Below are 11899 nucleotides of genomic sequence, written 5' to 3'. Positions count from 1 at the left end.
GGCGCGTCCCGCGCTGTGCGATAACATTTGTTCGGCGGCGAAACGTGGTCGCCCGATAGAGAATAGTACTCGTGTCAATATCCTAACATACGATTAGCAGTAGCAGTAATATAATTAGTACGCAAATTCCAAGAAAGATCATTATTTATGTGTAGTTGAGTCAGACAATTTCATGGCTGCATTGGAAAAGCATTGTGAATTTTAGTGATGTCGAAGTGTGATCCGTGCTTCTTTTTATCCATTAGGTTCATTTTATGCAACATTATTTACGCCTGTCCGTATTTTCTTTTAGCTTGCTGTAATGCCCCTTCTGCTTGGGCCAAAGTATTGGCCTGCAGTATTACTAAATAAATAAAAAATAAGATAAAAAGAAGAATGGATTGACTTCTGAGGTTTTATGTGCAAAACCAAAATTTGATTATGAGCCACGCCATAGTGGGGGACTCCGGATTTAATTTTGACTGCCATGGGGATCTTTCACGTGTTCCCAATGTCTGGGACACGGGTGTTTCTGCATCTGGCCTCCACCGAAATGCGGCCGCCATGGCCGAGATTTGGTCCTGCGACATTGAGCTTAGCATCGCAACAACACAACCGCCACGCCACCATGGCGGGTAGAAGCACCTGGAGCGCCAGTATCACGCTGTGTGGCGTCATGCCACACAGCACGACGCCATGCCTTGAGGCAACACGAAACCTGCACCATAGAACTCAAGGACCACTGGCTGTGTCAGGCAACCGTTCTTGTGCCAAAAGATAACAATGATGTGTATGGTGCCCAGTGTCTGCCTTTTGAAAATCGCTATTGGAAATTACAAATAAAACTACAGCTTGAAGTAGTAAAGGCAAGGCGCAGAAGACCAGCACTCAAGAAGAAGAACACAAACGACAGGACCTGTCGTTTGTGTTCTTCTTCTCGAGTCCTGGTCTTCTGTGCCGTGCCTTTACTACTTCAAGCATGAACCAACTAGCCCAAGCAAGAGTTTTACTTAAAACTACAGCGTCCTAGAAGTTACAGCTTGAGTGACATTGTGAACAAATATTAGGAAGAACTCTGAAGCAATATTTTTTGTAACTTGTTTGGGTATTAACAAGTGTATGTACTGCGGTCCTGTACAAAGGTTTGGAGGTCAGAGACGACATTTTCTTAAGTTTTGACTGGTTGCCCAGATAATCTCGTTTGAGTGCCCGGATAACGGCTCTGGCTTTTGGTTCAAGGGCACATGAAGGTCACCGGCAATGAGAGCTAAATGCATTTGATGCCTAAAACCAACAATAGGACGGGATGTCACTTGCAACTAACTTTGTTCTCAGAAAAAGTGCGTATTATAAAGCTATGTAGAGCCTGTGCAAAAAAGTTGTGTGCAATGCACCATGCCACATCGGATGATTTTGAGACATGTAATAATTAAGAAAAGAATGAAAGAATTCATATTCAGCCCCGCAAATACCACAGATGTATCATTGACACACATCTCTGCTGCATCATTGCTCTTACCGAGAATGCTGATAGTGAATAACCTTGCCTCACATTTGCAGGAATTACAATGCATAGGTGGCTACGCTGAAAGTTTTTTTAGTAGAAATTTATGTTCGCTAGCTCTGTTGTTTATACATAGGTCTGTTTAACCGATGTGAATCCTGTTGCAACTGAGCGGAACTTCCTACACTGCACAGGTAATGTGTGGCCTTGCGTGCCGCTTCCCGCACGAGGAGAGCACTGTCAGTTTTGATACACACATACCGGCCAACTTCTTTGGTACAGAGAAAACCAAAGGTATTTTGTACCTATAACCCCTGTCTTTAAAGTTGTGTGCCACCTTATGCAACTAAGGCACAACTACTGTACTTTTTTCTGCGAATTTTTTTTAAGGAAGACATTTGCAACAACAGAGCTGGGACATCCGGTTGCTGGCTAACCTGAATATTGAAGCTTTCCTGCATCCTGTGATGGCAAGATTTTACCAAAGCCATCGCCAGACACATGGATGCCACACACCCACTGAAATTTGCAGTGGGAAGCATTGAACGGTAAAAGCTCCTTTCGCAACAAAGGAGAGTAGGTGTGAACTGACTTGAAACAATTTTTTAAGAAACTTTTTCATAAATACGAGTGGGAATTGCATTAATTGAATAAAATGTATTATTGGCCTCTGCTATTTCATGAGTACGTCAGATTAATGTATGAAAAACAGCACAATACGTTACGAGGCAAACATCTAATGCTGGCAAGATGCTGCAATTTTAAATTATAATTTTGGATCTTTGAATACGGCACATTTCCGCTTGCCTTAGATTTACCTGCAGCCACATTTACGTGATTGTGGCTAACAAAAATTACACCCCTCGGTTCTTCTCCTTCTCATTCATGACAACTACATCTTTCACAGTGTGTTTATTGGGCTTTACAATTGTGTTTCTTTGTACGACGAGGTCACCACGGTGGCACCATTCTTCCCAAATCATCAACACAGGTCACATGACATGGCCAAAGGTCAGCATGGTCAGCAGCTGGACCCATCAGGTGGTAGCAGCAGCAGTTCCCGATAGCATGGCCGCAGTGACTCCCAACTAAAACGGCTGCGATCCAGCTGCGCAAGAATAACTCCAGCTGTATGTGGAAGGCCAAGACAGAGAACGCCAAACAGAGGGCACAAGTTCATCAGTGGGCAATTCCCATTATGCTCAAAATGTGCTGATTATTCAATGAACCACCAACGAAATAATTGAAGTATACCAACCATCCACTATACTTTGATTAGGCTGTTTGCGTAACAACCTGTCACATACTAACCAGCAATGTGCACAGCATCTGGTTTTTGCTGAGCCTTCTGCGGCACTCCGGCTGCCTTGTTGCTATGACACCCAATAATCACTTACATCTTATAAAAGCCTCGATGAAATTTTTTCAGCAATAGGCAGTGCATCAGCAATCACTTGCACACGGTGCAGGTGAAAAATTGTTGCTTTTTTTATGTGCTGCACTCATTGCTAGAGCCTAGTCTGTTGTACACTTGTTTCTTTGTGCAAGTATTAACTCAGGACCATGCCTTGAATCCAGTGATATAATGTCTGTATGGTTGCAATGCTAAGGTGGTTCACAGAGGCACTGACACAACATGAACATGGAGTTTGTGCACTAGCTGATTATTTATTCACTTATGCTTATCATACATAATGAAATGTGTGAGCGGAGTTTGGATGAAGCAGAGAACGAAGCTGGGCTGGCGTCCTTGGCATTCTTGCTCTTGTAAATACACATGAGCTATCGTCCCCCCCCTCTCTCTCTCCCTCCCCCCCCCCCTCTCTCTCTCTCTCTCTCTCTATATATATATATATATATATATATATATATATATATATATATATATATATGGTGTTTTTATAGCTGCACCAAATTTTAAGAAATTGCCTGTGGCAAATAGTACAATTCTAGCCATTAATCTAAATTACTCAATCAGGCGGCCATTACTTCTACAAAAAATTGAAATGCTTAACTGAATAATTAACATAATTTCACTAATTATCTTTCTAGCTAATTACCTCACAGCACATATTTCCATCTACAAATTGAGCTAGTGAGCTTGCAAGGCATATATAACAAATTCTGAGGATGGCACCGGCTACGAGATATGCGCCGTCAAAGTTAGGGTAAAAGACACGGTTGTTCTACTTACTTTTGTATTAAAATGCTGATTTATGCACTGAAGCACAAAAGTGACTGGAAAAACAATACATATTGTGGGACACATTGAAAAATAGTATCTCGATACTTGTAGAATGCTGAGAATTCGTTCCAAGTGGACGTGCCCCATGAACTCACCCGCTACAATTTGTAGATTGAAGTATATACAGTAACGTAATTCTTACAATGTTAATTGGTGTAATTACATTAAATATTACATTAAGCAATTTCATTTTTCACACAGGTATGGCCACCTCACCAAGTAATTTAGATCAAGGAATAGAATTGTGCTGACTGACACGGGCAATATTTAAAAATTTTGTGCAGCTAAAAAAAGCACCCTTTATACATTTCACAGATAATAAAAGAACATATATACAAAGATGCAACTATAAAGTATGTCATGGCACAGTAATGAGCCTGAAGCCACATATGAAAATGTACATGATACATGGAACATATGCCTTAAAGACATGGTGCAAGTTATCATCCTGTGTGAAAATTTCATTTAAGAATTTGACAGTGTCTTCATCTAAAACTACTGAAGGTACACTGACACATATGGCCAAACTGCTCAGTCATAAAAGATGCTTCAATTATTTCTCAATTAGTTCTTTCAGTCCTTTTCATTATCAGCTAATATAATTGTTATGAACGTTATGACTCCCCCTCTCAATTGATTAATGAAAATAATATTGCCACCCTAGAATGCCGAAGAAAGGTAGCACGCCTAACATTGCTTTTCCGCCTTTGGAAAAGGGAACTACAACTTGGTCATACACCCTGTCTCCAGCCGCTACCAGCTAGAGCTACCAGAAATTATCACCCCGACAAGATAACCCCTATTTTCGCACGTATAAATTGCTTTAAATATTCCTTTTTTCCTAGAACAATAAATGATGGGAACTCTCTACCGACCGATGTATTCCTGTCCAATAACATATTACATGCCATTGAAAAACTGCATTTCAAATAAACGTGTGACCGCATGAGTACTTTCATGCGTGTTAGCATGAAAAAAAAACAACAACCTGTGTAAACTGGTACTGTAAATATTTCTCTCCTTGCAATTCAATCCCTTGCATTGTATGCTTGTAGAATGTGTTTTTATGTATTTATATAATCCTTCAATGTACCTCATATGATTCAATGTATTTCATATTTCGTATGCACTTCTTTACTTTGAACGTATTTAATTACATTACTGTATGAACGTATTCCCTCCTGCCTGGGTCACAAGTTGACCTGCAGTATTCTGTAAATAAAATAAATAATAAAATAAAATTCATTTGTCCTGTCAAACATGGGGCAACGCTGGCATTTTCACAAGCTAAATTGGTCAATCTTGCTTACAGTATTCTCATGCTGTCAGAGTCTTTTATTTGAGGTGTAAATACTAAGACATTCTCCATTAACTCTTATCCCCAACTCTTCCCAATCCAGGTCTCTGAATACTTCCTGTAAACGCACTGTGAATAGCATTGGAGAGATCGTATCTCCCTGGACCGTATGCTCACTGACCTGGACAGGCAAAGCAGAAGGGTGGGTCTAAAAATTAATCTGCAGAAAACTAAAGTAATGTTTAACAGTCTCGGAAGAGAACAGCAGTTTACGATAGGTAGCGAGGCACTGGAAGTGGTCAGGGAATACACCTACTTAGGGCAGGTAGTGACGACGGATCCGGATCATGAGACGGAAATAATCAGAAGAATAAGAATGGGCTGGGGTGCGTTTGGCAGGCATTCTCAGATCATGAACAGCAGGTTGCCATTATCCCTCAAGAGAAAAGTGTATAACAGCTGCGTCTTACTAGTACTCACCTACGGGGCAGAAACCTGGAGGCTTACAAAAAGCGTTCTACTTAAATTGAGGACGGCGCGATGAGCTATGGAAAAAGAATGATGGGTGTAACGTTAAGGGATAAGAAGAGAGCAGATTGGGTGAAGGAACAAATGCGAGTTAATGACATCTTATTTGAAATCAAGAAAAAGAAATGGGAATGCTCAGGGCATGTAGTAAGGAGAGAAGATAACCGATGGTCATTAAGGGTTACAGACTGAATTCCAAGAGAAGGGAAGCGTAGCAGGGGGCGGCAGAGAGTTAGGTGGACGGATGAGATTAACAAGTTTGCAGGGACAACATGGCCACAATTAGTACATGACCGGGGTAGTTGAAGAAGTATGGGAGAGGCCTTTACCCTGCAGTGGCGTAACCAGGCTGATGATGATGATGATAACAAGCTGACAACCTATGATTTTGATGATGATACGCGATGTTTAATGGCGCAAGGGCAAGGTGTGGCCAAAGAGCGCTATGCAAGTGGTTATGAGTATTTAATGGAACAATGAAGTGGAAAGTATTGATGGTATATGGCTGTATATGGGCCTAAAGGTATATTCACTATGCAGTGTGTAAAACATAAATGCATAAACGTTTTTGTGCACAGGAAGTTATACAACAAGATCTCCTTATGACGAAGGGGGAGCCAGACTCATACCCATGCTACACGGGCACAGAAAATGACATTAACGTGCTAATGTCTTAAACTTTAATGCCATTTGTGGGGTGCCACACGCATTAAAGCTTAACGCCATTCGCGATGTAGTGCGTTCTCGTAACTCACTTGGCCATCAAATGTGTACTCTCTTTTTCAATCTCTCCACATTCTAACAAGACTAAATGAATCCTTAGTGAAGAACAATTAATATATTCTTCACTTTCTTTTAAAGAGAGCTCTTTTTTTTCGCGATGTAGTGCTTTCTTACAATTATTACAACCCACTTGGCCGTTTAATGCGTACTCTTGTTTCTAATGTTCCCTCCATGGCTTTGGTGACCACATCTGACGATACTAAGCAAACTTGTAGATAAGAACAACTAATATAATGGCACGCGCTAGTTACGCTAGAAGTCGAGGAAGAAGAGGTGTGCGTGGTAGCTGCTGCAAAAACGAACTGTGAACGTTCGCTTAGAACTGACTGACTGGCTTTTCCTCTCGTGACAAACTGGTGGAGGTGCTGGGTACGCATCCATCGTATGCCTACGGGTCCTCAACCAGAAGCTACCGACGCCAGTACCTCGGGGACGGCAGAAATCTATCGAAGCAGCCGTCGCCTCCAAGGTCTTCCACCGCAGTACAGCCCCCTGGCAAGCTCCGTGAGGAAGATGTCAACAACTACCGCCAGCCAAACCGAGGGGATCCCAAATGCTCCCGTACCATGCATTCTCAACGCGCCTCGCACGCCTAACCCGTTCCATGGCGACGCCTTTGAGGACGTTGAAGACTGGTTGGACCATTTCAACCGGGTCGCCGCCTTTAACGACTGGGACGATCGCCGTAAGTTGAAGAACGTCTACTTTTCCCTTTTAGACGCGGCGAGAGTATGGTACGAGAACCACGAAGCCTCATTTACCAGCTGGTGGGCAGCAAATGGTGGGCTCGGTGGCTGCGCCACAACGGTGTCACGTAACATGCTGGCTTTCACCATGCAGATGATCACCGCCGTTGTTTGCCACGTGCTGCTGCCTCCACTGCAGATGGCTTACATCGCGGGACCAACGGAGCATGCGCCATCACTATGCCGATACCCCAACCAGATCGACATCTCACCTACCTTGCCTTTCCTGAAGAAACCTAGGCCGCCTCTCGGGTACTGGACCCTCCAACCAGCGTGGGACCACACATCGAAAGTGACACTATCGAGTCCGTCGACTATAAAGGAGCAGCAACCATCGCGACTGCCTTGTGGGCTCGGTGGCTGCGCCACAACGGTGTCACGTAACATGCTGGCTTTCACCATGCAGATGATCACCGCCGTTGTTTGCCACGTGCTGCTGCCTCCACTGCAGATGGCTTACATCGCGGGACCAACGGAGCATGCGCCATCACTATGCCGATACCCCAACCAGATCGACATCTCACCTACCTTGCCTTTCCTGAAGAAACCTAGGCCGCCTCTCGGGTACTGGACCCTCCAACCAGCGTGGGACCACACATCGAAAGTGACACTATCGAGTCCGTCGACTATAAAGGAGCAGCAACCATCGCGACTGCCTTGTGGGCTCGGTGGCTGCGCCACAACGGTGTCACGTAACATGCTGGCTTTCACCATGCAGGTCAGTGCAAAATACAGTCTTTTCTGTAAGAAATGTAGCAATTACTGTTTGGTGCAGCTCCCGAGCCCTCAGTGCTGCCTCGCTATGCTTAGTGAATGTGTGCATGCTATCCAGTCATTGCTGTTGCTGTCAGGCGATGTTGAAACCAATCCGGGGCCTAGTATTGCTGACGTTTTCGCTGAGCTGCAGAAGCTGACCGTTGGACAAAGCACGCTAATCACTGAGGTACAAGGTCTAAAGAATCAACTTTCGTGTACCGATGCAACACTAACAGATTTAAGTAAGCGAATTATGGAACTGGAACAACACTACCAGGCACTGATACCCCTGCGAAGCGAATTAGAAGCTGTGTACGCTACTACTTCTGAAACTGGTCGCCTGGTATCTAGCCTAGAGAGCCGCATAGAGGATGCTGACAACCGCTCACGCAGAAGCAACCTAATATTGTATGGCATTCCTGACCCCAACCCTCCTGAAACCTTTGCGCAATCGGAAAAACTATTTATTGACAACATTCAAGAGCACATGAACATAAGCCTCGACCCAAAAGAAATTGAGCGTGCACACCGGCTAGGACGCTATTCACCAGGCCGTAACCGCCCCATCATTGCCAAGTTTGCATTCTATAAAACAAAAGAATTGGTCTTGTCTAATGGTCGCAAGTTAAAGGGGAGTAACTGCAGTATTGGCGAGGACTTTTCACCCGCTGTTCGAAATGCCCGCAAACATCTTGTTCTTTTCGGCAAAAGCAAAGCAACACCTTTCAAGCTACGTTTCAAAACACTTGTCATAGGATCCAAACGCTACGAATATGATGAATCATCTAAAACCGTAAAGGAGATTCACTAGCAATCAAAGTGCAATAGAGGTTCGCTTAACCCTCGCCACATCACCACAACGAATAATCTTTCTTTATCTGCTATTTTCACTAACGCCCGCAGTTTTCTTCCCAAACGCGAAGACATATCAAGTCTCGTTTCTTCATCAGGCAGTAATTTACTTATTTTAACAGAAACATGGCTAACATCGGAGATCAGTGATAATGAGGTATTATCCGACTTGCCAAACTTCGAAGTTCATCGCTGTGACCGCCAAGGAAGGCGAGGAGGGGGGGTTCTTATAGCGTTTAGCAAGGAATTGCCCTGTACACCAATCGCGCCTCCTACTGGCCTTGAGATAGCCTGGCTACTTATCCGCTCTTTCCCACAGGCTGTCCTGCTGGGTGTTTGTTACCGACCACCTGTTAACAGCCCTGATTTCCCTGGAAAATTAAACAGCATTTTATGCCAGGTTACTGCCGCACATCCTAACGCTCATATTATTTTATTCGGTGACTTTAACTTTCCTGGTATTGACTGGCATGACCCATCTTCAGCAGCATCAACTAACACTGAAGCTAGAGATTTCACCGATGTCTGTTTGAACTTTAATCTTTCACAGCTTGTTTCTGAACCAACACGTGTATCGCTTGACTGTGCGAACATCTTAGATCTTATACTAACTAATCACCCCGACAGCTTATCATCATTAACCTTCCTTCCTGCTATCAGCGACCACAAAGTTCTTCACGCTACCTTTTTCTTTTCCGCACCACCTCGTGCAACATATCACAAAACTATCAGCCTGTACGATAAAGGAAACTTCGAAGCGATTAATGACGAACTGACTGCCTTTCTACCACACTTTCAATCAAGATTTTACGAGCGAACCACTCATACAAATTGGACGCTGTTTAAAACTAAAATTATTGAATTAGCTGACAAACATATACCGAAAATTACCTTCCGTCCAAACCGTCGAAACCCATGGTTCACTAACCATGTAAAGCGACTAGAAAATAAGAAAAAAAGACTTTTCGATCTGCCAAGCAAAGTACAAACCCTAACTTATGGGAAAAGTATTATTCTGCCGAGAAAACGTACTTATCCGCTGTTCGCAGCGCCAAGCATACTTTTTTTAACATCGATCTAGCGAAAATACTTAGAGACAACCCCAAGAAATTCTGGGAAGTAATAAACCCCCCTCAAACTCGCGCCATAACTCTCGCTGACGATTCTGGAGATATCATGACTGATACCGACTGCGCCATTTCGTTCAACGATGCCTTCGCCTCAGTTTTTACTAAAGATACTAGTTCCCCCCTATCATTAATGTCTAGCAACATAGTATCCGTAATGCCGGCCATCGCGTTCTCTGTAGATGGTATCTCCAAAATAATTGATAACCTCAAACTATCTTCATCCACCGGTGTCGATGGTATTAACTCGAAACTGTTAAAAAATACTAAGCATATTTCAGCCGCATTTTTGTGTCTCTTATTTTCTCAGTCACTTTTAGCAGGTTACATCCCTTATGAGTGGAAAGTAGGAAAGGTCATTCCTATCTACAAGGGAGGCAATAGAAATAACCCACTAAATTATCGCCCCATCTCCTTAACAAGTCTTCCATGTAAGATAATGGAGCACGTCATTTACTCACTCATCATGGACCATTTAGACGCCAACAATTTTTTTCATCCTGCTCAGCATGGGTTTCGTAAGGGCTTTTCTTGCGAGACCCAGCTAGCTCTTTTCCTTCACGACCTTCATACGAATCTTGACTGTAATAAACAAACTGATGCTATCTTCCTCGACTACGAAAAAGCTTTTGACAAAGTCCCCCACCGTCACTTATTACATAAACTTTCTTTCTTGAATTTAGACATGGATGTACTAAAGTGGCTAGAAACGTTCCTCACTAACCGCGAGCAATTCGTTACTATCAACGACCAGTCCTCCGTCAACCTTCCGGTATCATCAGGTGTCCCTCAGGGGTCTGTTCTCGGACCACTTCTATTTTTAATATACATCAATGACTTACCCCTTCATGTAACTTGCAAAATTCGGATGTTCGCTGATGACTGCGTGCTTTATCATACCATTATCAATGACACTGATGGAGACATTTTGCAACAAAATCTCAACCATGTACAGTCTTGGTGTGCCCATTGGCTAATGACTCTTAATCCCAAAAAATGTAAACATATGTCATTTACCCGTAGTCGTACACCCTTCTTACCTTCTTACACAATAGCCAACAATCAGATTGAAACAGTAAAATCATTCAAGTACCTAGGCGTCATAATTTCCTGTGATCTTAACTGGGGCACGCATATCAACACCATAGTATCATCGGCGAACAAAACACTCGGATTTATGAGGCGCCACTTGCGTCATGCGCCTCAGGATGTCAGACTTGCAGCGTACAAATCGCTTATCAGGCCTAAAGTCGAATATGCGTCGCCAATCTGGAACCCATATCAAAAATATCTCGTTAACGCACTTGAGCGCTTCCAAAATCGTGCGGTAAGATACATTCATTCATCCTATTCATATGACGTAAGCATATCATCTTTAAAAGAGAAATCTGAGTTACAGTCTCTCTCGCACCGCCGTAAGATAGCCAGCGTTGCTCTCTTTCATAAGTTTTTCTACAGTTCCCTTAATCGTGAGCCATACATCATTCGACCCGCAAGAATATCGCAACGCGCTCGTCATCCACTCCAAGTTTTAAAACCACGCTCACACACAACTACCTTCTCTGCTTCTTTTTTCTTGCGAACAGCAACTGATTGGAATGCCCTTCCCAACCATGTTGTATATACAAATAATCACCATGTGTTCATTGCTGAGGTTGCTTCTATTTTGTCAAATTAATTACCATTTTGTACAAATTCATCACCTACTGTACTTTTTTGATTGTATGCAATGTATCTACCTTTCTTCATATGTTACACTAGTTACTAAAATGATTTGTCCATTACCACTGTTTCTTCTCTTCGGCCAAATTTACTGTTGCTTCTTTATTCTAATTGACAATTTGACACGAGTAAGCACTTGTTTGTACAAAGTATGTATCACTTTTCAAATGTTTCGTTTGTTATCATGTTGAATTTTTTGTTACAAGATGTACCCCACCCCTTATGTAACACCCCTGATAAAGGGGCCTTTAAGGAAATAAACTGACCTGACCTGACCTGACCTGGCAGGAGTTTTACCGACTGCTTTGCGAAGCCTTCTGCACTCCCGAAAGGAAAGAAAGAGCCGAACAGGCACTGTCT

General features: G+C 43.0%; 2 protein-coding genes across 11 annotated transcripts in view; one reads left to right on the top strand and one right to left on the bottom strand.

The window, feature by feature from the left end:
* Positions 1–2380: 2380 nt before the first annotated feature.
* Positions 2381–11899, bottom strand: part of LOC135908131 (tRNA-queuosine alpha-mannosyltransferase) — a 219909-nt gene continuing 210390 nt past the window's right edge. For 9 of the 10 annotated variants that reach the window (XR_010566214.1, XM_065439892.1, XM_065439890.1 and 6 more), the window contains one exon: positions 2381–2591. Coding sequence is in view for 8 of the 10 variants with exons in the window: in XM_065439887.1 (XP_065295959.1) it covers positions 2435–2591 (157 nt within the window). In the remaining 2 variants the exon portion in view is untranslated. The remainder of the gene's footprint in view (positions 2592–11899) is intronic. The other variant, XR_010566215.1, reaches the window with a different exon arrangement.
* LOC135908130 (uncharacterized) lies at positions 6820–8653 on the top strand. Its single transcript, XM_065439882.2, has one exon. It carries the CDS (start codon positions 6850–6852, stop codon positions 8647–8649), a length of 1800 nt encoding a protein of 599 aa, XP_065295954.2. The 5' UTR covers positions 6820–6849; the 3' UTR covers positions 8650–8653.

Source organism: Dermacentor albipictus, chromosome 1 (genome assembly GCF_038994185.2).
Source record: "Dermacentor albipictus isolate Rhodes 1998 colony chromosome 1, USDA_Dalb.pri_finalv2, whole genome shotgun sequence".
NCBI classification, from domain to species: domain Eukaryota; kingdom Metazoa; phylum Arthropoda; class Arachnida; order Ixodida; family Ixodidae; genus Dermacentor; species Dermacentor albipictus.
This window is presented reverse-complemented; position numbering and strand designations above follow the sequence as displayed.